Source organism: Neolamprologus multifasciatus, chromosome 7 (assembly GCF_963576455.1).
Source record: "Neolamprologus multifasciatus chromosome 7, fNeoMul1.2, whole genome shotgun sequence".
NCBI classification, from domain to species: Eukaryota; Metazoa; Chordata; class Actinopteri; order Cichliformes; family Cichlidae; genus Neolamprologus; species Neolamprologus multifasciatus.
In genome coordinates this window covers 46,722,819-46,750,753 of record NC_140445.1, presented here as the reverse complement: position 1 = coordinate 46,750,753, position 27,935 = coordinate 46,722,819, and the positions used below count along the sequence as shown (strand labels likewise).

The window sequence follows — 27,935 nt, the reverse complement described above, 5'->3', positions numbered from 1 at the left end:
GGAGATGAAATACGTGCAGAATAATGTTAGTGCAGGGCGTGACTTCTGAATGGACGATAAAAACAAGACAGCAATTTCCATCATGACTTTTTATTAAGATTTATACGTCCTCTTCCCCTTAATCAAGTGACACATTCCTTACTGAAAAATCACCATCTGGTATTTCAGAGGAAGAAGCTAAAGCACAGAGCTCCTACAACTCAAAGTCAAATATCCGTATTAAGAAACAGTCATCTGTGCGAAATGTCTTTCATTTAACTTATCGTGCAGCTTTGGAACATAAAGAGGTCTTCTTTTTTTTTGCCTTGCATGTCTTTGTATTCCCCAAATCCTGCACCAACCTTTTGGTGTCCATGATCATTTCTTTGTGGAATGTTTCTCTTTTGCTTTGTTTTTTTTTTTGGTCTTTCCAAATATTTGAAACAGACTGAATAAGAAAACCAGAGAGCATTTATCATTTCACAACAAAACCGATTGCGCCAGTAGAAAAATCTAACACATCTTTGGTCTGTCATGAGTGTAGATTCTGACAGAAATTTAAAAAAAAGAAAATAAAGAAAATACAATTTACGTATGAAACGCAAAAATTTGTTCAAAATTAGACAACAACAGGCAGTCGAAGGCTGCAGTTGTGGACTGAAAAGTACCGGTATCTGAGTCACAAACACACACACACACACCAGAGCATTCGTTTGCCAGGAAACCTGCATGCCGAGTCAGTGGTTTTTTTGTTTTTGTTACAGGACACTCATAATAAGATTCTAAAAGACTGAAATTTGCAGCAGATTTTCACGAAAAATGAATTCATTCCACTTGTCACCCAAACACACCACCGCTAGATCGACCCCTGTTCAATCCCAAAGCAGAGTCAGAAAACATTCCCTCGAGGTAATGCTAAAGATAGTCTCGTCTAAACCGCAAGTTGCCATGAAAATGTTCTCTTGTTAAACCAGATGAGTAAGTGGGCCTCTAGCCCTCACAGCCAGTTGCTGTTAAAGTAACGGTTTTATGTTGGGAAAATAAGAAACACGTATTTGATTTGTAAGTCGAATGAGAGGATCACTTCCACTCTCTGGTCAAGTCAGTTATATGACAAGCTCCAGCTGGCACCTGGTTTAGCTTAGCACAAAGACTGGAAAAGAAGGAAAACAGCTAGCCTAGCTATGACTAAAGAAAAGAAAATCTGCCAGCACTGCAATAATCTATATTCAGCACATTGCATCTGGTTTGCTTAATAAGTACAAAAACAAGGGTTAAGGACAAGTTGGTTTTACAGGAGGCAATTTGATGGGCTACCTGTTCAAGAGGTAACAACAAAACAACTAATAAAATCAGAAACTAGAGTGTTTCCACATCAGTTTTTCAACAGTTTTAATTTATGGGAATGTAGACATTCATTTTAATCATCAATGGGACAGAACCAGGCTACCAGGTTCCCGATTATTTTATTTATAGCCTAAAGCACATTTAAACAACAGATGTTGACCCAAAAGTGCTTTAGAGACAGGAACATTAACATTACAGGTCTCAAAAAAAAAGTTTCAAAATACATGAAAGGATCATGTATTTTGAAGGGATGTGTTTTGTTGTATCAAGTAATTACTGTGGAAAGTAGTTACAATCACAGTAATCAAAGTAGTGGTAATTAAAATGTATTCAAAATTTGCAAATTCATACCTTTATAGGTTAAAGGTATTTGGTATCGGAAATATATTGGCCCTGTATTTTCTTCTATCAGATTGACACCAAAAAAGTATCATACTACTAATTGTCTATGAGTGCAGAAGCCCCGCCCACCTGCTGATAAAATCTTGTTAATTAGGGACAGCCAATCAGCTGGAAGTTTGCTTAGAAGCTAAAACTGCATATTTCTTAACTAAGGGAGTGCAGTAAGGCCCAGTGTGCTAATAATCTCCTCATCCAACTAATGCCAAGGAAGTGAATTAATGCATTTCTTTGCTATGGCTTTAGGAAAGAGACTAAGTATTATTTTGTGAGCATTCAGTGTTGTAAAATGCTTAATATGAACACAAAACTCTGGTAATACAATGGGAGGAATGTGGTCTCCTTTTAACTATATGATTACAAGTTGCTCCACTTAAACTACCTGAACACTTTTCATATGAAACTTACATATACACCTTCTGCTACATATAAAGAAACATAGTTTTGTCCGTCAAGGACAAGGGAATTGATCTGCACAGCGTTACATTCCTTAACCCACACAACACAAACACACCCAGGATGACCTAACAGTATAATAAAAAAAAGGAACATGTGCAAACTTGTCTCGTAACTGAGCTCATTCCAACAATTCGCCCCGTAAAACACAAGCCACACTGCAGACGACAGACAACGGTCCCCCTTAAAGGCACAAACGTCACGGAGAAAACAAAAAAAGGACTCACAAAATTACACGGTATCAGTACATTTTTCACATGGTGCAAAGTTTAGACAGCCATTTGTCTTTTTCTTTAAAGTAACTAACGTGAAGTATGAAAGCCTGAGCCACGCGAGCAATCAACAGGGCTAATTCCTCTTGAGCGTACAGTGCACTTCTTTGGCCAGGAAGTACTGATGAGGACATTCTGGATAGTTTAATGAAAGTTGTTGAAAGTTCAGCTAAAAGTTTAAACATTTTACACTGGATGTGACTTCAATCACCGGTGGAGGCCACGCTACACAACACTCAAGAGAAAAGGGACGACTTTAAAAACAGAACCCGTTTCTACTATAGATCCACTATGAATATGAAACCTATACTCTTACTTTAATGTAACCAACACATTAAATTATGTCAAATAAACAATATGCTGTGTGCTGTGTATTTCAGAAATAAAAGATACAGTAGGTCTTAAAAAGAAAAAACACACACACAAAAAAATAATAATAAAACAAACTTTGAATCTATCAAAGTGAAAGAGTGACTGGCTTTGCATGTCTTTCCAGTAAACCCACGCATCATTCATCTGCAAATGTTTTGTTTTGTTTTTAAACTGAACCATTGATGAAAGAGTCAAGACTTGAATCTCCCTTTCCTTTTTCCCCTCTGTGTGTGTGCATTCCCTTTTCTCTCTTGACATCCTGACCCAGAAAGCAGTCCGGTGTCTTTACAGACAGTCGTACATGCGCAGGGTGCGCTCCAGTTGCTGGACAACACGCTGGTAAAACGCTATCTGCTCCCTGAGGTAGGCCTGCATCATGTCTTTGAAGTCCACCTCCCGTCGCTGATGGAAGTGGCTCATTTCCGCTTGGAGGGCAAAGCCCACAGTCCGGCAGCGTTTCCTAATGCCGTCAGCCTCGTCCTGGTCCATTTTCCCTTCGTCACTCATCCGCTGGCTCTCCTTCACCTTGGCAAAGGCACCTGTGTCAAGAAAAAAAAATGCCATTAGGTTCTTATTAACTCTGTGGCGTGTGGGGCAATGCACGTTTGTTTTGATTTTACTCCCAGAGCTTCTGAGAACTGCATTTTTTATTCAGATGTAATAGCGAATGACACAAAAACCTCAAAGATGATGCACTTTTTCAAATGTTTTACTCTGTATTTAATAGTGTCTCCAACAAAATTCCATTACAGAGAGAAATTTTGGTGACCGCCACATAACAAGCTTTCATTACGCTGAACTTGACATTCAATTTAGAGCGATGATCAATATGGCTGATCAATCAAAATGGGTATTTATAATAAATCTTATTTTAAAAGGGAAAAAAAAACACCACACAAACACACACAGATATTAATAATTGCTGTATGTGTGATGATGTCTCAAAAAAAAAAAAAAAAAAAAATACTGACTTTAACTGAATTAGTTACTTTAATGTGTATGTGTTAGTCCCCATAGGGAAATTGCTCCTCTGCATTTAACCCATTCACCCAGTGAAGCAGTGGGCAGCCACCAGTGCAGCGCCCGGGGAGCAGTGTGTAGGGACGGTACCTTGCTCAGGGGTACCTCAGGGTAACCGTTCAATGGAGTCGAACCCCCGACCTTCCGATCATGGGGCCACCACTCTACCTACTGAGCTATTCCTGCCCCTAATTTACATGTAAATTTGTAATTGTGTTACACAAGTACAATGTAAAATGATACCCTGAGTTGGATAAGCAGAGGAGTTGGATAAAATAAACCTTTTGGCTTTTGTTTTTGTTTTTGTTGTGTTTTTTATTTTAGTTGCGTTCTACTCAAAATGATTGCTTTATGTATATTGAGGGTGAAGAATTACCGTTTTTGGTGCACAACATGCAGACATATATACACACACATATACACTAAAATCATTATAGTAAGACAATTAAGCTCTGGTTGCTCTGGAGAGTCTGCAGAAAACAGCTCAATAGTTTTTTAGGAATCACTTTATAGCTCTGGGTGAAATGTGAAAGTGCTAGTAGAATTATGCAGAGTGACTTATTTAAAACATGCAACATATTTCCCAGTTCCCAGTTTTTGGGTGGATGCAGAAATCTAAAATGATAAACCAAGCAAATAAAAGAACACTACTGCATGCTAAACACCATGTTTTTGTCTAATTTGCTAAATCCTTAAATGCCAACCCCTTTCACCTCCCAATTAAATTGTCTGTGGTCTTTTTTTTAAACCAAAAAAAAAAACCATATGCTGTAATAAAAGATAAATACAGCACAGAAACAGTCACAGATGTTTATTACTCGCCATTATAGTACAACATGCTATATCGCTATGCTGATTTTTATATCTCAAGATAAACATTGTAACCTTCTCCCCAGACATTAACTACTGTAAGCTATACACTTTATAGGGTAGCGCACGGAGGAAACCACACAATCACTTCTTGTTTCACTGCATACCAAACGTCTACTTTCAGTGTGCCTACTGCTAGTCGGGACCACATTCACCCAGACTGCTATGAAGTAACTTTCCAATTGCCGAACATGGCAGTCGGATGGCACGTCGCCATTGCTGCATTTCCCATCAGACCGTCAGCCTCAAAAAGCCTGAGCTCAAAATCAGGAAGCAGGACTAGTCTGGACAAGCTAGGTGTTCTGCTTTGTAAGTACTTGCCTGACACTCATCCATTAACTGTAAATCTGAGGTCATGCTACACGGCATTTCATTCGAAACTCCTGGCAGAAGTGTGGGAAAGCATGAATAGCAGCTGAAGCCGGTTCCAGCAGAAGAGGCATGTGGACTGCAGTCTGTAGCTCTGACCTACATTTATGTATTCTGTTTTCCACATGAGAGGAAAATGTGCAGCACAAGAAAGCATGTCTGCGGGACATAAAGGAAAGGCACTCATAGCTCTGTGTGTATGTGTGCGCGTGTGTGTGTGAGACTGAAATCATAAAGAATCCCACAACAACTTGACATGCTCTTCCTTGCAGCTAAACGTCCTCTCTGACTTCATGCAAAACTATATAGTAAAATGCTGCTGCTTAGCTTTCCAAAGCAACAAAAAACAATTCCTCTCTTGAAATTCTTGGCACAGCTGATGCACAATCTCGCCACAAAGAGGATCTTGCTTACAGCTAAACACAAGAATATTTAAAGCCACGAAATCCACGAACAAAATGAAAAAGAAGTGCATCAGGCTAGAAGTAAAACTGAACTAGTTTCCAAGTGTCGTACTGTTTCCCTGTAGGTTTTACATATGCTCACTGATACACAATCAGTGGTCTGGAAAGTTGCTAGATTTGTTTATCTTGCCTAACCAGACCAGCTACCAGTGTTTCACATGTGACAGATTAATGGGCGTGTGTTGGAGAGATATTAGAGCTCCACAAGGGGTTGGAGAAGGCTTTGGACAGAGTGAGTGAAAGAAAGGAGGAGGAAACAAAAAACGAGAGGCAGCTGACAACAAGAAAACTTAAATTCAGCAGCATAAAATCATTCTTCCTTAGCAAAAGGAGTTGGGTGAATAGAATAACTAGCTGAAGATGGTTGGTTTGTTTGCGTTCATGTAAGCGATTAAATGCTTGTCGTCCATATTGTAGCAGCACTTCCAGCAGCTTTGACTGAATCGCTACAAGTAAAAAGGATTATGCAACGTCCTGCTGTGATCCACTGCTGCTGCCATCACGCTACTTCTATTGTCTTGGAAAATATTTTATAGCGTGAATGCCTGTGCGGTCAGGTCGCATAGTTTTTGATAAATGCAATTATACATTTGAGGTTTAAAATGAAGAGTAAATGAGTGAAGACAGTTGAGATAATAGACATTGCTACATTCCTCATTCCCACAGCCTCTCGCTTAGCCTGGGGTCACTGCAGGGCAAATTCGGGAAACGCACGTCTTCACTGAGAGCGGAAAGTCCGTGTTTACAGCATGTTTTGATTGTATACTTCACTATTACTGTGTCCTTATTAAGCACTGTCATTGGTATTTTTCCCAGAGACTGCAGATTTCTTTATGATCCAGACATTAAAACGCAGCACTTTTTAGGCAAGTGTGTCTAATTTTAACTCTGTGTCATCTGGATTCCGGTTACATTAGATTTAAATCAGCCCTACTGTTAAATCCTGAAGTGTAGTCATCTTTAAACTGAAGTGGAGCCTCTCTAGATATGGATAGTGTGTATAAATCTAAAGACAAAGTTTATTGGTTTGCTGCACAGCTGCACTACATGTTGGTCATATATAGAATGAATCAGCTTGTCCGAGTAGCTAGAAATGTAGAACTATACTATGTAAATTGTTGCACATGAATCGTAACTGTGATCTCTAAATACTATGTGAATGGCTTTTATAAAATTCTAACAGACGCATTAAACACATTTTAAAGAAAGCATGAGAAACCAGCTACTTACACCCTCTTTGGTTAGGGTTAGGTTTAGGCATCAAAACAACTTGTTTTGATTTGGGAAAGGATTTTGGTTTGGGATAAAATACAAGTAGGGATGCATCAGTCTGACAATGGATCAGATATCGTTCCAATACTGACCCAAAAAGTTGGATCGGACACAATAAGCGATGCAATTGGTGACAATAAGCTGATTCATTCAGTTCAGTTCTATGCTGCTCCGTGTTTACTTAGCCACACCACAGCAACAACCTCAGTATTGGGAGATACTTACACACAACCAGGGTAATGGTGTTGGATTGGAAGTGGAAATAGCTGAGTTGGTGTATCCCTAGTTAGGAATGAAGTCATTCTCACTACTGCCACAAACACACGTCACAAGACGGACACTAGACCTGAGAATTCGTTATCTTTAGGGTGTAGCTCAGTACCTCAGGTCATGTAGCAATTGAAAGGCTGGTGTTTTGATCACTAGCTGCTCCAGTCTCCATACCAAACTATTCTTGAACTACATACTGAATCCCAGTTGCTCCCGACACATTCACCAGAGTGTCAATGCATGTAAATATCAGATAGAAAGAAAAAGTGCTTGTGTGAACGTGTGCATGAATGGGTGAATGAGGCTTGTTGTATAAAGCGCTTTGAGTGCTCAAGTTGAGTAGAAAAGCTTTATATAAAAGGAATGTGACTCTTGGAATAGTATAGAAAGCTTTATATTATTAACATTTGACTGTACAATAGTGATGAAAGGGGCCCATCCCTATGTCACAGAGCAAAAGGCAGGGCGCACCCTGGACACGTTGCTATATCACAGGGCTAACACATAGAGATAAGCAGCCATTCACATTTATATTCAAACCTATAGCTGGGTAACCTGACACGCATGTCTTTGGACTGTGAGAGGAATCCAGAGTGACACAGAGGTGACACTTGGCCTGTCGCCAATACTAAGCAGTGCACTAATATGTGACCCATGTTAGGGCCCAAAATCCCATATCCCGATATAAGAATTCTATCGTCCCAATAACGATATAAATCACAAAAATGTAACATTTTCTGTAAATTCTGTGAATCTCGACTTGCGTGAAGTGTTTCCAGCTGCGCGTCATGTAGCTGGAGTCGAGTGTTTTAACCAATGCATGAAACTATACATTTTTAGACATAAGTTGTAACGGTCGCCGTTTTCTTTGTGAGTATTTATTACACGTCGTGCTGCGGGGAAAAGCCTGTTCTAACGTTTGAATCTAAGGTTTATTTATTAGCACCTGGCGGCTCTTTTTTACTTCTCATCCGTAAATAATCTGCTCTTTCACGTGATTCAGTTTATTTTGAAAAGTCTCAACAGGATCTTGAGCTTTATTGTGAAAGGTTTATGTGGAACATAAACAAGCGGACACGCGACGGTGTTACCGTCGTTGTTGCTAACCACAACGCATAAAAACAGGCGCTTGTCCATCTGTAGTGTGGTTATATAAAATATAAGAGAAAGAGAGAACTTTAAGAAATTAATATAGCCACTACAGTGTCCATCAAAACGGTGAAAAAAATATTGCCGTAAACAGTTTATTTTGCGACACCACGAAACAAACAATAGCGTAAACTGAACCGATAGACGTTTTTATATCGTCATCCGATATATATCATTATATCGAATATATGTTGGATGACCATGATTTTCAAACACTTGAATAGTCACCAAGTAATAAACTGCCAGTCACAGATGTACCACAACTATGCGGTCACTGGAGAGGAATAAGAGGTGGGGTGTGAAAACCAGTGGAATAGCCAGCTTTTGCAGCTAATTGATGGAGTTGTGAACACGTTTCTAAAACAATAATTAGCTTTTTTTCCCCACCCTACCAGCATTAAGTAGAGCAGCAGTGAGCTGAACAAAAATGACCCTGTTATTACAAAATCAGCACTTCCTCAAGAACTATTAAAAGTAAGGTTTAATTTGACCTTGCCTTTTAAAGAAATTCTTCGCAGTTCTCTAGAGCTGTGTGCATGTGCATGTGTGCGTTAAACTGTACTGGGCTAACATGTGAAATGTGCAGTGTCCAGTATGTAATGACATCACTACTGCAATGAAAACCACAAAACACACAATACACCCACTTTCCCTTTAGGACTCAGAATTGGCTAATTACTCTCTCTCTGAAAAGTAAAAGGAAAAATATCTTGCAGGTGACGACATGACATTTTAAAATCCATAAAAATGTGCTGCAGTCGCTGAACTGACTGACTTGTATAACACTGTATGTGGTACTAGAGTAGTCGTCTATAAGCCTTAAAAGTTTAAATACCAACAAGAAAGCCATTCTGAGTCTGCGTAATCAAAATGAATCTTCGGCGAACAGTAAAACAAACAAATCTGGAAATACTGTTTGAAAGATTTCAAACACCGGAAGGACTAACGTGCCTGAATAAGATTAGTCTGTGTTATTCATACTGGACAGAGGTAAACAGAAATATTTCTAAACTGAGGACAAGTGAGGCTTGTCACCACAAAACACTGACCATTAGTAATGGGCTGTGTGTGTGTGTGTGTGTGTGTGTGTGTGTGTGTGTGTGTGTGTGTGTGTGTGTGTGTGTGTAAAAGGGCTGACGTCTGTGTCAAGCACCGCAGTGAACTCATGACATATTTGTTCTTTGTTGGCCTCAGCTTTGAGAACGTAAATGGCAAAAAAAGAAAAAACAAAGTGCACTGTGGAACTTGTGTAATTACACAAACAGTGTCATCACATGCTTGTGACGAGGAACGGCCACAGATGTTAGAATAGAAGGATGGGGCCTTTCTTTTATATAATCATGCCACCTTTCATTTGTAAAGTTGTGTTGTGGTTGCCACCCATGGGTTTGGAAATCACATGTGACAAGTGACTCTTGGACTTTTTTAAAAATATACTCAATAAATCAATAAAGTCATCAGGAGCCGAGGACACCAGAAGTCTCTTTACAAGCGCAAAGATCAGCCCTCTGGTGGCCATTAACTAGAATGCAGATGTTAAGACGTTCCCTCACTGATCTCACTTTTCAGAACTGGAAGCTACACATGTCCGTCTTCATACTGCCTGGAAAAAAAGAAAATATACCAGTAGTACTGTGTACTATGTTTTAGTTTCTTTAATGTTTATGTGTTCTACTAGTTGCTGCGAGCTATGCTAGCCTCCATCATCTCTATCAATACAGTTGCTCTCTTTGTTAGTTAGTCGTTAGCCCATTGATAGTGCAGCCTTGAGAGATTAGCATTTTTACCGTCGCCATCTTGTTTTAAAAAAAACAACAACAACAAAAACGCAATATAATGCTGTACTGTGAAATCACATATTCATTGGCTAACAAATGGCTTCACCAATCAGCATACCACAGGTAATCCTCCATTTTGAAATATATGACCAAAGTTTATAAAATAAAACTTAATGTGACCACCAACCCAGTAAGTGTTTACAAAGTTAAAAACAGAAAGCTATTTTCCCATAGACTTCTATATATGTGGAAGCCTATTTTTCACCCCAGCTATAGCCATCTGGTGGTCAAAAGGCACTTTCACATTAGCTTTTTTTTCTAACCAGGAAGCTATGTCCATGTTTTATACCATCTATAGTTACACCCGAAAGTGTCTAGTTGGTTAACTGCTCAGCAACCTAAAACCTAGTGCGCTAGCAAGTCTTCAATATGCTAGGGCCACTTCCTGTATACTGTGCCATTTCCTTTTCCCCCTTAATACTTTGTTATCAGGGCTGTATTTTGTTTCATCATGGATGCATTACAGAAAACTGGATACAGACTCAAATTACTACTAATACTTATGCTCACGTATTTTGCCATAACTCTATATTTCAATGACATCACAAAAAACAACTATTATCTATTCAGCTCCAAGTCTGTTGCTATTAAAAGCCTTTAAGCTGATTCAGTCCAGAACATGCCTGTAGAAGCACTTATGATTTTTATTCAAACAAGGTAATAAAGCACAGAAATCTGAAGACAAAGATAAACACTGACATTTAGTCTTAATGGAGGAGAGTACAAGAACAGAGGGGGAGAAAAAAAACGGGAAAGGAAGGGAAGGGAACATCATGTGCAGAAAAGCTGAAAATAGAGAAGAAAAAGAGAAGAGACATTTCTTCAAGAATGTCTGACGGGGTCAAAAGGACTCTGCGATATCTGCTAGCGTTTAAAGTTGGCCTTAAAAGCCTCGAGGATAGACAAACATGAAGAAAAAACCTGCTGAGTTAGCAGGAAATGTAATAGTGTTTACAGCAGCCAATCAGATACACAGATAAAACGGAGCTGGAGTTAATGACCTGAGCTGGAATGCACTCACAAGCAACTTTTATCCATCTCAGAAATGTTATCTTTAAAGTCAATGCAGCGGCTGCATGGACACAGACACAAAAAGCAAACGTCTCGAATTTTTCAGTACTTTGAGGATGAGGAACAATTTTAAAATAAAACAGAATGAGTGATAGTCCAAAATTCCTCTGCACCCTGGATAATAAGTTTTCAACCATGACAACAACACTTACACTCGCAGAACTACAACAAAAGGCTTCCAACAGCTCCAAAGCGCAAACTGAATCTCTTAATTGAAGCCATGCCCTGATGTGTTCAACAGCTGTTCTTCTTTTTAATGTTTAGAGAGACTCTAATCTTAAACGACTATATATTTCATATTTACACAGACAGAGTTATAAATCCACCCTCGTGCCAAACATTTATGCTAGCATGATGTACTCGTTTATTAAGAAAGATATGTACAGTTATGCTTCTCGCTGGGTGGGGGTGGGGTGTTAAGTCACAACGCTCCCCTTCAAAGGGATTTATCTCAATTCTTTTCAAGTCGGGTTTCCGACATCTGTATGTCGATGTGAAATCAAAAGTTGGACTGGACGAGGATGAAAATATTTGGCATTTCCAGTTGCCAACTGGAGCAAAATGTCCGGCCTTGTTACAACTTAGCTGTTCAAACTACCTCACAAACGTTCCGACAACAACAGCATCAGTGCTGTCATCGCATATCAAGCAAAACTGATGAGCAGCTAGCATTAACTGTGACATCACGGCCCCTTTGTATAACTATTTATTACTAAGATTTGTGAGACAAGAGTCGGGTTGCCTTGAAATCCCTCTGGGTTTTAAGGCATTCTGTTGTGTTTCTGGTTGTGACATCAAATTAATATATAATAGTGTCAGCTCTTCTTCTGTGGAATAAATGGAGTTTTTACTTTTGTCTACTTGGAAGTGTTGCAATGGCAGAGGCAGCTGAAATTTACAAGAAACAAAGAAAGAAAAAGTAAGACATGCAGTTCTGATGAAGAATGTCTGGCCAGTATGACTTTAAGGTTGTTCCCGTGGTCAAAATAAATTCATCCCTGCTTTGTGGACTGCCTACCTTAGTCAGCACCAATTAAAGCTTAGACATACTAACAAAACAAAAACCTGGAAACCACCACAGTCCATTGTTAACTTTGGAAATGTCTTAAAACTAAATTCTTTTTAAAGGATAGTAGGGGTCAGCTCCTCAGGCTTCAAATGACCCTCAAACTTTGGCATCTTTAGGACCTTAGTGAACACTTTGTCGATGACTTCAGGGGCTCAATTGATAGTTTTAGGTCACACTAACTAGAATATCAACAAGCAGATTATGGTAGTTATTGGGTGAGAATCATCAGACAGCCCACGATACAATGATATTGCAATACTTTTTGTTAATTTCACATTTTGTGACATGTTGAGTATTGTAATATCATATAAATCATATATTGCATTTTATCACCTCAAAAGCAAATTATGTGCTCAAAGTTAAAAGCTGTCAACAGCAATAAGACAAAGTTATCTTACTTCAGTTATTTATTTATTCTCCTGCAAAATGAGATAAGATGGAGTCAGTCTGAAATCTGCCATCTGTTTCTTATAATTGAGCAATTAACTGTGATAAATGGTCAAAAATCACATATCTGTTGCTCTTAAATTAAGTTTTAATTAAATTAATTAAGTTTTCTGTGTTTCCGGCTAGGGCTGCCACAAACAATTATTTTGATGGTCGACTAGTCACCCATTATTTTTGCGATTAGTCGACTAATCAGATCATGCATCCATTGGACGTAAAACATACAGCTTATTGCACCAGCATGCATCTGCTCTTATATAACTATCATTAGCTTACAGCTTTAAGTGTTTAAGGTATGTGCTAACTAAAAATAAAGACAAGATGATAGTTTATTAAATTTTAATGAAATTTGCAGATTGTTTCGGTGAAGTTTAATAAACTCATTGCTATCTAAAATATAACGGGACACCGGAGTATATTCTCGAGCATCTCACACTTCTGATGATCAGTTGTCTGCTTGACGTTTATTCAGCTGTGTAAAAACTATAACTTTAATCTCAGCCTAACCGATTTACTCAGGAACAAATAAAATACTGAAAAAAAAGCCAAACAATAACATTTTTAAGTTATCTAAGTGACTTATATATGTTTAACCTGAGTAGCAAAAGACCGCAGTGGGTTTGAAAACGATTTGCCAGGAGTCTCACGGCTCTAGTGAGCCTAGCCCCCGGCTAGCTATCGTGCTAGTGGGTAACAGACGTCTCCGAAAACGTCGGAGCGCTTTTGAAAATATGTGGCGTCTTGATAAACTGAGGAGATATTTGAGGTTTACACAGCTACATTCTCGCCTGAAAATATGCTAAACGTTTATTTTGTGACCCAGAAAGAATAATAAGAGTAACATTAAAACTAACTAGCTGCTGCCATTGTTGGAAACTGAGCTGGGCTGCGCTATGAATTCTGGGACACAGCTCCTTCTTCTTCTTCGGGGTTTAACGGCAGCTGGCATCCTTGTACATGCAGTGCTGCCATCTTCTGTTTCAGTCCGTTATTACACTCTTAAATTCTACTACTTATTCCTGCGTGTTTTGGGATCTTACAAAGCTTCAAACGATTTTGATAGTCGACGTAATCGTGACTAGTCGACTAATCGTGGCAGCCCTATTTATGGCAAACATTCACGCATGTTCACACTCCGATAGATGTATCAGAGAGCCAGTGACTGTGACTACGTCCACTTTAGCCTGGATAGATTTGAAAACGGCATTTTAGTCTGAAAACCCTCTGCGTCCACCACACTAGCGTTTTCAGTCGTTTTCACAGAGTTGTGCGTCCACATTGGATCGGCCGAAAACGTTTAGGTTCCACTACTGTGCATGCGTGAAACACAAGAAGATTCGGCCTGTCTCATTTCTGTCTGCCGTTTATTTACTTTACTCATTGAAACGTGGCGGCAAAAGGTCGAAGAAAAGCACCGAGTTTTTTAAATGGACTAACAATGAGGTGGAGTTGTTGCTGCGAGTAACACAAAAGTACAAAGTTGCAAAAGCAAGTGAGAATTAAACAATTTGAAGAAAAGCTATCTGGAGCATGTACAAACTGATATTAATCTTTAATAGGGCTGTCAAAATTGAGAGCAAACAAAACAACTGCTGTATAATGCCCCCCACTATCTTTAATTGGTCACATGCATCACATGACTAAAATGCGTCATCATTTTCGAAAGTCTGTGTTTTCGAGTGTCCACACTGCGACGGGACAGCTCTGTTTTGAAACCGTTTTCAAAACACTGCGTTTTCCCTTGGGAAAAACGCCATCTCAGTGTGGACGGGAGGCCAAAACGGAGAGAAAACGATGCGTTTTCAAACAAAACACATTAGTGTGGACGTAGCCTGAACCACTAACCTGCTCTACCTCCTGAGCTGCAGCCACCCCAGCACCCGAAGTTGTAATCAGTTGCAGAATGTGAAAAAGAAATCAATATAATAAGCCACAGATTGTATACTTTTGTTGTCATACATGCAGTAGTAGATTTCACACATGAACTTTGGCTGATATTTGGAGAATGAGGTCAGAGCAGTTGTCTGTTGTGAAATGTAACGCACAGCAAGACGGTGCACTCAAGACGTGTTAGCGCCATAGATGTGCGTTGGCCTAGGTGTGTCTCTGCAAACACAACGAGTCACAACAGAGAAATAGACAGACAAAGGGAGTTTATCTCCCACTTGACAGCCTGTAAGAGAATGACCAAATCATCAAAGAATGAAGCCTACTGTCATCCATAATTAGTGCAAATAAAGCTATAACATTTGTCAATCATTTTTCCTTTTGTTTTTCTCCCAAGTGGAGTATATTGAAACAGTAAAAGTAGGCTAATAAAATACATTGGCAAACCAATACCTAGATCTAGACGAGCTAACTTGGGCTGACGGAATTTCCGATCTGTAACTCTGCAAAAAGAAAGGGAGAGGAAGGAGACACAGAGAGTCATTGGGCACTTCCAGCATGAAGAGAAAGTATTGGTTATATTTGCCAGTGGGAGCACCAAATCATGTTTAGCCTCCTTCAGATACAGCAGTGCAAACAATGACTCAGCCTAACTAGATTTATGGACATAGGTGATATCAGATGAACAGGTAAAAACAGCACCGGGTAGAAGCCTAAAATAAATATCACAGAAATGTGTGATAATGATATTTCTGACACCCAATATTACACATTAAATATTAAACAGTATTACACACAATACACCATTTGCTCTTCCATTTGGAGAGCAACTAGCTAGTGCTCTAGCTAGTCTTTCAGCCAAGCTTGGTTGTTATTTGTGTGCTTTTGGGTAGGGCTGCTCAATTAATCAAATTTTAATCACGATTATGATCTGGGCTTTCAACGATCATTAAAAATGACTGAGCCGATTATTAGCACCTCCCTCGTGCTTTACTCTCGCAAGGTGGCAAATTGAGCGCACCTCTCTGCGTTTCGAACACGCGTCACATCAATTAAGAGTACCTGAGGAAAGCTAAGCAGACGTTATTTGGAGAGGAGAGGATAATGGCTGCTAAAGAAAGAATGCCGTTGGTTGAAAAGCGAGGTAAAACTACTTCAGTGGTGTGGAAACATTATGGGTTCGCGGAGTCAGACGTGGATCAAGTCAATATAGTGTGTAAACTTTGCTACGGTGTTGTAGCTGCACCACAGGGCAACACTACAAATTTATTCAATCATTTGAAGACCGCTCACAAAGTGACATACGATCAAACAATGAAGGAGCATAGAGAAAAACCCTCAACAACACCTGTTTCATCCTCATAGACCTCCATTCACGCTATCCTGTACAACACGACTAAATATCCCACCAGCTCCCAGAGACACAAGGAGATAACAAACGCGGTAACGTTTTTCCTCGCCAAAGACCACTGCTCAATTAACACAGTGGACACCTTCGGCTTTAAGAAACTAATCAACACTTTGGACAAACGGTATAACTTGCCATCTCGTCACTATTTTAGTCGAGTGGCGTTTCCTGCTTTATATGATGAGTGTCATGATGGTGTCGCAAAGGAAGTGGCTACAGCCCAATATTTTGCCACCACAACGGACTTGTGGTCAAGCCGCACCATGGAGCCGTATTTGAGCCACACGGTACATTTCATTGACATGGATTTCAACATGAAAACAAAATGTCTCCAGACATCATTTTTCCCAGAAGACCACACAGGGCAGAACATAGCTGCAGGTCTGAAACAAGCACTGGCTACGTGGGATCTGAAGGAGAGTAAACTCGTCTGTATAACCACAGACAACGCTGCAAATGTCATACTGGCTGCAGAACTGAATGGCTGGATGAGGCTCCAGTGCTTTGGGCACAGCTTACATTTGGCCATAGGTGAGTAGGCCTAATTCCTACTGAATATGATGCATAATGTGATTTTCTTTCAATAAGTATACAACATAATGCTTCGAATGAATATATAAAAAATGATTTAAATTCAGAGATACTTTTATTCATTCTCACAGTCATACACATTTTCTATGAATTATACAAACACATAAATAAGCTACCATCACTTTTTCTTATTCATTCACACTCAAGGAAATGACAATCATCATCCTGATAATGCTTGTTTATATTTTTTATGTTGTTATAGAAAGAGCCATGAAAGATCACAGGATTGAGCATGCAGTGGGGGTCTGCAAAAAAGTGGTCAGCACCTTTTCATTCAGTTGGAAAAAAAGAGAGAGCTGAAAAAGGCACAGATAGACCTCAAACTGCCAGACCGCTCTTTAAAGACTGAATGTCCAACCAAATGGGGACCTAGGCAGGCCATGGTTTCCAGAGTCCTTGAGCAGCAGAAGGCCATTGCCCATGTCCTCTCCCAAGACAAAGGAACCAGGCACCTCATCCCCTCATGGCAGGACATTGATGTCCTTGAGGCCATCAACAAGACCCTGGGACCTCTGGTTGAATTCACTGATGAACTTTCTGGAGAGAAATATGTGAGTGTGTCTTTAATAAAACCAACACTCCACATATTTAACAACTCAATCTTGGCTGAGCAAGATGATGACACAGACCTCTCAAAATGCATCAAGAGGAGAATACTGGAGTACCTAAATGAAAAGTATGGTGACTCACCAACACAAGAGTTGCTTGACATGGCCACTGTCCTGGACCCAAGGTTCAAACTGAGATATGTAAGCGAGGTCAGCCAAGAGACAATAAAAGCCAGACTGACAATGGAAATGAAGTCCATCATGGTATTTATAAAGATACTAAACATCTATCTATCCATCTATCATTATTCATAGTAATTATTTAAGGATTGTATTTTAGAATGCCAAACCCGAGACAGATAAAACTGCTTCCTCATTCTGTGTTGCTGTCATTTTATATTTGTCCCATTAAAGGAGGCTGCAGTGATGGGGACACCCGTTGGTAACACGGAGGTTGCTGATGATGGTGCATTAAACCAAAAGAAGAGGAAAAAGGGCCTAAGCAGCTTCTTTAAGGCCCCTCACAGCACAGCTCCAGGTGCAGAACATGCTCTTCGACTGGACCAGGCCATAGCTTTTGAGCTTCAGGCCTATCTCCAGGCAGGGACCCTGGACACAGAGGAAGACCCACTGGGGTGGTGGAAGCTATCACAGAACCTCTTCCCACGACTCTCCATCCTGGCAAAGAAATATCTTTGCATCCCAGCCACAAGTGCCTCATCAGAAAGGGTCTTCCGCACTGGTGGATTTGTTGTCAACTGCCTGCGTGCATCCCTGAAGCCTGATCATGTCAATAGGCTGGTGTTTTTGGCTAAAAACCTTTGAAAGGTTGCAGGAACCATGTTTTGTTGAGCCATTTTGAGATTGTATGGGACTCGGGCCTACTAGTTTTTATTTATTTCTTATAAAAGGTACTACTTTCAGTGTTTAATTTTATTTTTGTTCTGACAGCAACTTTAGTTGACATACCTCAATGTCAGTTTGATGCAATTGTGCATTGTGTGGCTACACAGCTTGCTTTCATGTTTGGTTATTTGTATGCATAAATATTATGCAGTAGTTTGAAGTTCACTAAACACTAATGTTTACATTTTTTATTTATTTTTTATATTGCAAACATTTGCATGGTTATCAGTATTTGCACACCATTTTATATTATTTTTTGACAATCGAGATCTCAGTTTCATTGAAAATAATCGTGATTATCATTTTTGCCATAATCGAGCAGCCCTACTTTTGGGTCATATATCATTAACTGCTAGCAACAGTACTAGCTAGTACTCTAGCTAGTCTTTCAGCCAATGTCGGTTGAGATACTTATGTGCTTTTGGGTCATACATCTTAACTGCTAGAAACTCTTCCATCAAAGCCTCGGTGTACTCTACAATATGTTTATGACTCAAGCGGTTAAACATGTTTGGTATTTCCACCTTTAGCGGGGACAGTTTTCTTGCATATTTTGGAAAGCATTGCGATGTGCTGGAGATTGTTGAAGTAGTTCCAGTTTTACTAAATCATCATTGGAGGATGACACACAGCTCTCAATGTCAAACATTTCTGGGCTTGCATAATTTTTTTTAATAAAAAAAAAAAAAAAGCTATACAGTGACATCACAGTAAAATGTATACCAGTTATCCTTGACAATATGCTATGGGAAAGCCCCAATATTAAATAAAAACCTTCGTCTTGTTCTTAGTTTATCAAAAATAGTAAATGGGAACAGTAAGCCAATTTCACACTAGCCAACATAACAGTGGGCCACCCCTTGTTTCCAGGTTGAAACCCTATAAAGAACACTGTCATCCTATTTTCAAGTTTAAGCTGTTGCAATATTAAAACATTTAAAAATCATTTATCTCTCTCTGATATGGCAGAGCAGAAGTAAGTTATAAACAACACAGGATCTAATAGTGAGGCTACCGCCAATGTGCGCACTCTGGCTAAGCAACGGGAACCAAATTCACTTAACTAAAATTAAGTGAAGTAGATATGAGGAAGTTTTTCTGCCTGTCAGGTCTAAAGGGTGGAAGTTTGACTAAAAGTTGACTCCGCTTGTGGGGTAAATTATTACTACAGTGAAGTGGAACTGGTCATAAACAGAGCAATAAGCAAATATTATAACTTACGACTAAGGAGGGGGGAAAGTATTGTTACAGTTCCCGTGCAACTTGCCCAGCACCATCAATAGTTTACCAGACTTTAAAAAAAATTAATTAATTAAAACAGAAAACACTGCACATATGTTATAGCTCTACAATTCAATCAGCTCTTACCCATGCTTGACAGTGTGACCAGTTGTGTCGTTTTCCATGTGCCACAGCAGGAAAAGTACAGATGCCAATAAAATGGTTGCATCTAGGTGAGCTTTTCAGTGTTTTGGTAGAGTGCACGCTGGGACACTGGCCAGTCTTACTGGGATATTCAACTGGTGCAATTTCTAGATCAGTCGTAAGTAACATTTACTCTAAATTTATAACTCTAACACTAGTGTCTGCCTGCCAAGTTGAAACTTGATTATGGCACATTTGCAGTAAACTTATGCTGATCAATGTGCCGAAGCAGAAGACTCAGCCTTTGTAGCTACACACTAACACGCCAAGTTTAAACTTGAGAAGCCAGCCTCGCTAGCACACCCTCTTTGGTATTCTGAATTATGGAATATCTTTAAAGCATAATTATCACTTTTTGACAGAGAGGTTTCAAACTTCATTGCCATTACGCTCACGGTTAGCGGTCACGCTGTGTGCTGTTAAACACTGTGCCAATTTTTTTCCATATAAGCTCATTTTACTTGTAACTTGTGCCTTTTTTTAGACTAAGGCTGCAGAATTTGTGCTTCTCTAGGAGAAGAAAGGAGGCGGCACTGGTAAAAACTGAGGACTCTGAGACATCTGTGATCTCCTTTAGTGTGAAACAACATTGCACTGGGCCAGCACAGACAGGAATGCAGAAGCATGTGGATAAGCTGTGTGTGAAGCCAAGGCGCTAGCCTTTGTCAAGATTTATGAGTGAGCCAACAGCAGCAAAACACCTTTGCTCTCCAGAGTCACTACAGTCAGAAAAGGGAACTATAATCGGCCAAATTACAACTGCCATAACTTGTCCACTCTATGCTAACGAAATGCAAGGCTAATTGCACAGACTGCTGTTTGTGCACCTGCAGAAAACGCTGCCTTTGCCTTTGGGCTTTCACCAACATATGGAATGTTAATCGTTGACAGATTTGTCAGATCATATTAACGCCGTACGCGCTCCTGGTCAAGTCTTTGAAAATTAACCAAAGAGCTGTGTGGTTGTCTTATAAGTACTAGAACTAAAAGTTAGATGGCTGTGTGTTATCTGCTCAAATCAATAGGGCATTTGGCACACACATTTCCCCGGAGCTGAAAGCAAAATATATTTTCATTCAAAAATGTGCATGCAAGAGCCTGCATGTGGTTTTGTTATGCGTTGCCATATGGAGGACAACTAACCTCTTGTCCATATTAAAAGTCTGGCCTGCTAAAGGTGTCCCAGGGTAGCTAGTTCATTCTCAAACTGCATAATGATGTGGTGTGGATCACAGCAGGTTTTATCCAACTACAAGCAGCTGCTAAAGTAGCAAAAAGACAAAAAGTCCACTCCTTTTTAAAAAAAAAAAAAAAAAAGAAACTAAAAATACAAACTGAACAGCTCAGTTTTACAACTAAACGGTGATCGTGGCCTTAATTTGCTCTACATGTCATTCTCGGGTGATGCAGATCCCGATTTCATGCAGAACCAACACCCCTGATCTCATCTTACACAACATGTGACCAGATCATCTGGTCCGATACCCTCGCAGTGGAGCGCGTTGGTTTCACTCTATTGTGTTTTCTTTTTATACGTATTCAACCCCTGAAGAGCTGTCTTTTGTGTAAGATCAGTGCAGTGGTTGTTGCCAGGTACAGAATCTACAGAACATGATCTCTACCCAAATTCTCACAGACACTGGACAAAAATAAATAAATAAATAAATAAATGTAATATTTAAGACCTGATGAACGCTGAGGGAGCACAATGACTCCAATCATTCAAAGTGAAGGAGCGAAGTGAATTTCAGAGGCCAGGATGGCTAACAAACAAGTGATTGTAAAAGGCATCCCAACTGTAGCTGGGAGTGCTTAGATCCGCCCCACACAAAACCCTCAGAAGGTCTTTATTGTCCAACAATGCAATGTTATTTACTCTTCACATCAAGACTTTCAATTGTATTCAAATGAGATCAATGTCTAACTAAGGGATTTGTTTTGGCAGATGTTTAAAGCACAGCGTATGCACCGTTAGGAGATCAAGCATTTGAAACCAGGATAGATTTACCTTCTCTTGTATCTAAGCCAAGGAAACTTCCCAGTCAAAGAGTTCTGATATGGGCAGATGTGGGACAAGGGGAAAAAGATGTAAAGAGAATAGTGAAACATCATTGAAGCATGTGTGGCAGCTTTGGCTGCAGACTGATTTCAAGGCAGAAACCAAAAGTGAATGTCTGTTCAATTTGGATGAAAACACAAATGGAGCACACCCTCAGATTTTCCTGACACTGCCCAAAACCTTCTCCTCACACAACCCGCGTGGCTCGCTTGCCCACCACCAGTTAAAATTCCTGGCGTTCACATCCTGACATGGATCACAGTTAAAAATCAGCTCCTGTAGACCTCAGCGAAGGCAGGCAGGGAATAAAGAAAAAGCCATAAGGGATGAAGGAGGAGTGTACCGGAAAAGGTTGACCTCAGATCTCTGTGTTCCGACTGTTGCCACAGCTGTATCTGGTTCAGCAGAACACAAGTCATATCAAGGGGAGTTATGTGGACCGGCAGGGAAGACTCAGCAGAGGGGAAAGGGTCTCTGCCTGAACAAAATACAGTTTCCTACAGTATTTATCACCTCCTGGCTAGGGGTGAGAACTATTTGTAGACACTGCTGCCAAATCAAACTTTTTATGTAGATTCCAACATCATGCTTTTATTACATCAGTGTTTCCTCACACACCGACTTTACTGGGGTGGGCAGCCCAGTTATATCAGCAGCAGCAGCCCAAGGATACAAGGCAAATAATTTTAACATATAATTTTGTTTGTCAGCGACACCTACCCACAATCCATTTGTGAGTCGACAGGCTCCTCGCTTTTATTTTGAAAGGTTAGTCGCTGCTGACCAGCTAGCCCCGGCCTACAGGCAAGCTAGTTGCCAGGTTTCTGTTGTAGTGGTCATGTTATAAATTAGCTTCTTCTACAGAGAGGATCTTATCCCCTGAGTGTGCATACTCAGATGTCTGGTAGTCGAAGGTCTGCTGAAAGCTGGAGGGGAACTTTACCCATTAGGGAACTGGCGCATGTGCTGCTACACGAGCTCAATGATCCTGCAAAAGAGTAGAGGAACTACTGTACTACTTACTACTGCATCTACAGCTGTAGAACAGGATGGTAACGCTGGCATTTGTTCCGCAAGAGTCTCACTAAAGAAGCAGCATTATATTGTTTCATTATTGTCATCTAGCGTTTAGTGATATTATTTGCCTTTTCAAAAGGTATTATTTAAAAACTTAGGCAAGCCTTCACCCTGCAGGAGCTGTACATACGTAGATGAACACACATGGGTATGCACGGATGCCACAAACACAAATAAAATCTGAATCTGTTGGAAACTGTGTGGTTTAAATAATCCAGGCTTAATGTTGAGTGCTAAACAAAAACATCTTACCTGAAATGGTCAATCACCCCCATTCAGGTATTCCACATGAACTTATAGTATCAAAAGAGCAAATGAACGCCAGGCCTAACAACTTTGATTCTTTGGGGTAAACACGGTTATCTTCTATTTATTCTGTTTACTCTAATGTCATATAGTGGAGGTGAATGGATTATAAATTTCAATATCAGAGGCCAACCAATCTCGATACATAACACTGAAACCATCTGCATGACCTGATACTCTGAGGTTGAAAGATTCCCCGTGGTTTTGTTTGTTTGTTGGTTTTTTGGGGGGGTCTTGGTGGACTGGCCCTTTAATTTCATTCAGATGGCTCACATTATATCTTTTGTTCCTGGGTGGAGTGCTTTCGTGTAACTAGCTGTATTGTAACACGAATGACCTCTGCGATAATACGCACCAGCTGTTTGAAGGGAGATAATAACATTTACCAACAGCGTTCCTCCTTCCTCACTGGCAGTAGCCCCTTCCTTCCTCCTGAACAAACTCCAATCGGTTGATGTGTTGTTTATTTGAGAGCTGACACAGAATGCTGATTTATCTGTGCTCTGCTCGGGCGTAAAACTTTACAAGCTCCAAGTTTACCAGAACTCCATGTAGGATTAAGAAAATTGGGCATCACAAACAGAAAATTGCATATGCAAATAAGGAGCAGCACAGTTACAAAACAATGGTGCATTTCATGATTTCAGGTCAATAAATCTACTCGTTGCACACTTCTATGCTAATATTCAACGGCATCGTTTTTGGAAACTTGTGCAAAGGGTAATGTGTATTTCACATTTTCAACAGAAGCAATAATACACTAAAAACTATATACTAGTGCATACAGTACTGTGAAAAAATAGTATGTGCACCAACCATTTTTAAGGAAGGAACACATCGAGAAAAAGCAAAGGTATGCCAAATTAGAACTGAACTGAAAGTCCGTGGGAACAGGTTTTATGGAGGGATGAAACCAGATTTGAAATCTCTGATTAAAGAGAGAGACATAACAGAAAGCCATCTGTAAAACACGGCAGAGGCTCTGTAATGGTTTGTAGCCGTGTTTTAGCCAGTGGTGTTAGGTATCTTGTCAAAACCAAAGGAAATGCAAACACACCAAAGGGCCATTAGAGTTTGAGTCGCCATTTAAAAGCATCTAATTAGCAATTAATTCATTTTTCAGCATGTCAACAATCCCAAACACACCTCAGCTATACTGAAGTAGTTTGAGAGCAAAAGGTTGGGCAACATGCAAAGAACTGTTTTGAATATGCTTCAAGAAGTCTGGAGAACTATTCCTGAAGACTGGTAAATTACAACGACGGTTGAGGGTTAGGCGTTCATTTTTGATGGTTAGGGTTAGGGTAGGCTAGGGAAAGCGTTATATCAATTCAATGTCTTAACTAAGAGATAAAAAAAAAAGTGTGTGTGTGTGTCAGCACTAATTTGTTAGTTAAAACCTGGAGAATGAACCAAAATACTGTAATACTAGCTTGACAACCTAGCAGATAACATGCCTCTTATAGTGACTACACTGACTACAAAGACCACTTCTTGTCAATGACAACCAAGTAAACATGGCTGACTGTTGTACCATTAAAGTATTACACTAATCTGTTGTTTTTATTTTTTCACTGATGAAAAAAAAAAGAAGCAGTAAATCATCTCAATTACGAAACTCAAACTGAAGAATGTCTGACATTTTTCCACATAAAATTACTAAAACGATTCTTATTACTGCATCCGTCAAAAAAGTGAAAAATATAACAGGCTAACACTATGATTTAATCTTGGGCTCAGGTATTGCGTATCTGCATGTCTGTGTCTGTCATGAGGGGAGTGGAGCTATGGAAGGCCTGCCCTCGTCTGCCATCCATAACAAAATAAATTGCACGGCTTGAGCAACAAAACATGATTGTGAGCTATCAGCTCACTATGTTCCTATTAGCAGACACTTTGTTTATTATTCCTAACAGTTAGCAAAATGAAACGCTTTCTTGTTGCAGCTGATGCTGGCTCTCTGATTACTGATGGATAAGTCACAAAATTTAGGTTAACAAAATGACATCTTGAACCAATTAGTCCTTTACCCTTCAGCACAGCTTTCTGATAAATTCAAATTGTAAATGACATGTCAGAAAAGCTGATTATGTGGCCCAGTGTGTGGCTTTGTTTGTTTGAACAACCATATTAATAATTGCATCCAGCATATGGATGCAATTATCGTTACGATTTTTGACTCCTGTGGCATTTGTTTTGCTTTTTTTTCGTGCACAGATTCATCAGAAAATTCTCTGACACGTTAAAATTTCTCAAGCTCACCTTTTTGTAGATGAATGATGTCGGGGAAGTTGGCGAGCAGGCCTTGATAGAGCGACAACTTATCCAGCATGTGGAAGAGGTCATACTTAGGTTGCTCTGCAAACAGCTCTCCAATGTTCTCATAGGTGCGCCCAGTATGGGAGATGGCATTGTTGAGTCCATCTGACCTATAAGGAGGGTCCAACGTGAATGCGTGGCTGATAGACTGGAAGGCATTTCCAAGACGCTGGAACTCTTTCCTGAATCCACCCAGGTGTTTGCGCACCAGCTCCGAGGCAACGTGTGTCAGCTGCATCACGCTGTCGTCCATCTTCCTGGCAAAGGCCTTGAAGTTGTCGACCCGTTCCTCGACGTCCTGAAGGTCCTGGTGCTCTTTGGGGATTTGAAGGGTTAGCATGAAATGCGCGCCCACCATCTCGTCCTTCTCCGCCCTTCTCTTGCCCAATTTCCACTGCTTGTCATCGGCACACATGAGAAAGTGCTCAAAGCCTTCATATTGGGAAAGGACTGGGTGACTGGTCATGTGGTTCATCCACAGTATCAGTCGCCTCTTGCGCTTCTCAATGAAGTCTTCCTCGAATCGCCCCGTGGCCTGCTTCTCAGGCAGGTGAGGCACAGAGATCACAGTGAACTTGTGAAGCAGGCGGTTGTACAGCCAGTCAAAGTGTTTGTAACGTCTGTAGACGGGACGCCCTGTGTGACTTGGTGTCACCCGGTATGAAATGTAGGTCTTGATGCCCTTGAACTTTGTCTGTTTGGTGGGATCCTCAATGGAGCAGGAGAAAGGCTTTGGATTCTCCTTCCACCGGGGCCCCAAGGGACCCATGTCAATGGAGTAAGTCTCAGCTATCTTTGCCATCATGGGGACATCACCCAACACAAATGCTTCTACCCCTGAGCGGACAAAGCTGGAAAATCTGTTCAAGTTCCTGCCCACCATACTGCCCTTCCTAGAACTGGTGATGCTATCTTGTCTGGATGCCGGCTTGGGTCGATAGTGCACATTGGGATTGTTGGTCATCGGGTTCTCAGGGGCATGTCCATTGGCTCCAGGATTCCTGGTGTGATCAGCATCATCCACAACAGTGGACCTGTCATCCCAGTCATCCCAGTCATCATAATCGTCATCATCATAATCATTCTGTGGATAATGGAGCGAGGTGTTTGGAGTGGAGAAGTCCTTTCCTAAAGAGCCCGCTGGGCTTATGGAGCAGTCGGTAACATTAGAGTTGGAGCGACTGCGTATAATTTCCACATAGGATGCAGGGAAGATACCCCTCTCTCCTCGGCTGTTCTCCCCCTGAAACCAGCCGTCCACTGAGTTCTCGTCAAAGATAATCAGGTCCTCATTCTCCTGGATGCTAATCTCCCCATTGTTTTCGCTTAAAAAAGTATAGAGGGCTTTGGCTTTCACTGACATCTTTGATTACTCCCGTGGCTGCGAAACCAGAGAATTCTACATGCACATAGTGCTTAGATTATATCGATGCTGCTGTCTCGGTGCATGCCACATTGGAAACATTTGACACTAGCTCACTGTAATATTTAAACTCATATCAAATGGCATCGCAGCTGTTCGATCGTGTGTGCCACAGCACAATATGACCTATGTAAATTTAATGATCTGACACTAAATAAACACAGAGCTTGTCAAAAGTTACATAAAACTATTACTTCTATCTGCCAAAAATAAAAAGTCTGAAACAGGCCTAGGGTAACAATTAGTATACTCAGCCCATTGAGGCTGTTGATCTATTATTGCATTATACTAGCAGGTCTAACAAGAACTTTAACCTACAAAAGATCTGTAACACAATAGACCTCTCAATACAGAAGGACCCCGTGCCTCCTTTCTCATCACAAACACAACAGGTTCAAAACCAAAAGTGTTTTCACCGAAGAGTTCCTCCAAAGGCGCCGACGGTCGTTTTAAAATCCTCTCAAGGTGGGCTTCAGCCTCGCTGTTAACTTATTGTACAATTGTGTCTCATTACAGAGCTTTAAAACCATCCGTGATGGGACTACTTCCAGGACAAAGTGGCCCGGTGTGAAGGAAAAACAGATGGATGAGTAATGGTATCCCTGTGCACTTTTAAACGCCGCATTCCCTCACACTGAAACTTGCTGCGTGTTCCTTGTAAACAGGTTCCTGCGCATCTTCAGTCGATCCTTTTTGGATTCAGCAAAAGCAACAAAGCAGAAAACGGCCAAAAACAATCCGCGCCCACGAAGTATTAGCACACGCCACGAGCCGCTGCTATTTCTTGGAGTTTATTCCTTTGCGGGCGGCAACAAAGTAACTCTTTCCATGACGTGCGGTCAGACAATTGAAGGCAACTTCGCCTTTTTTTTTTCATCAGCTCCTTTATATTGTTTGGAAGAGACGGAACAGACTCAATGCCGCCCCCTCCAAGAGGGAAGGAGCATTACATACACTGAAGATTACAACATCCATGCACAATTTATGTCGTGGTTACCAGGCATATTATAGTTTTGTATTTTCGAGTTTAGTTTATTTGTTCGTTTTGGGGTTTTTTTGTTTTGTTTATTCTTGTATATTTTGTCTTGAATAATGAAAATAAATACCAGGTTTCTGAAAATAATGAAAAAACGATTAACTCAGAAAGCCAACTTAAATTTTAAAAAGTATAAAAAATAATAATAAATTATACTTTACGCCATAGTTAAGCTTAATGTTGGCGATAATTACGATTTAGTGTGTTATTGTTATTGCAGTGATGCTTACTACTATTAAATATAGTCTTTATAATTTAGGAAACTTACTTCCTATTGGCTACCACA

General features: G+C 40.3%; 2 protein-coding genes across 2 annotated transcripts; one reads left to right on the top strand and one right to left on the bottom strand.

Moving 5' to 3' along the window:
- Positions 1-74: 74 nt before the first annotated feature.
- Positions 75-27,485, bottom strand: snx33 (sorting nexin 33). Its single transcript, XM_085165278.1, has 2 exons — positions 25,134-27,485; positions 75-3,364 (listed from the first exon to the last, which is right to left on the bottom strand). Exons 1-2 carry the CDS (start codon positions 26,551-26,553, stop codon positions 3,111-3,113), a joined length of 1,674 nt encoding a protein of 557 aa, XP_085021404.1. The 5' UTR covers positions 26,554-27,485; the 3' UTR covers positions 75-3,110.
- Positions 17,513-20,721, top strand: LOC146515141 (zinc finger BED domain-containing protein 4-like). The gene has a single exon (XM_085165281.1). It carries the CDS (start codon positions 17,525-17,527, stop codon positions 17,921-17,923), a length of 399 nt encoding a protein of 132 aa, XP_085021407.1. The 5' UTR covers positions 17,513-17,524; the 3' UTR covers positions 17,924-20,721.
- Positions 27,486-27,935: the final 450 nt, after the last annotated feature.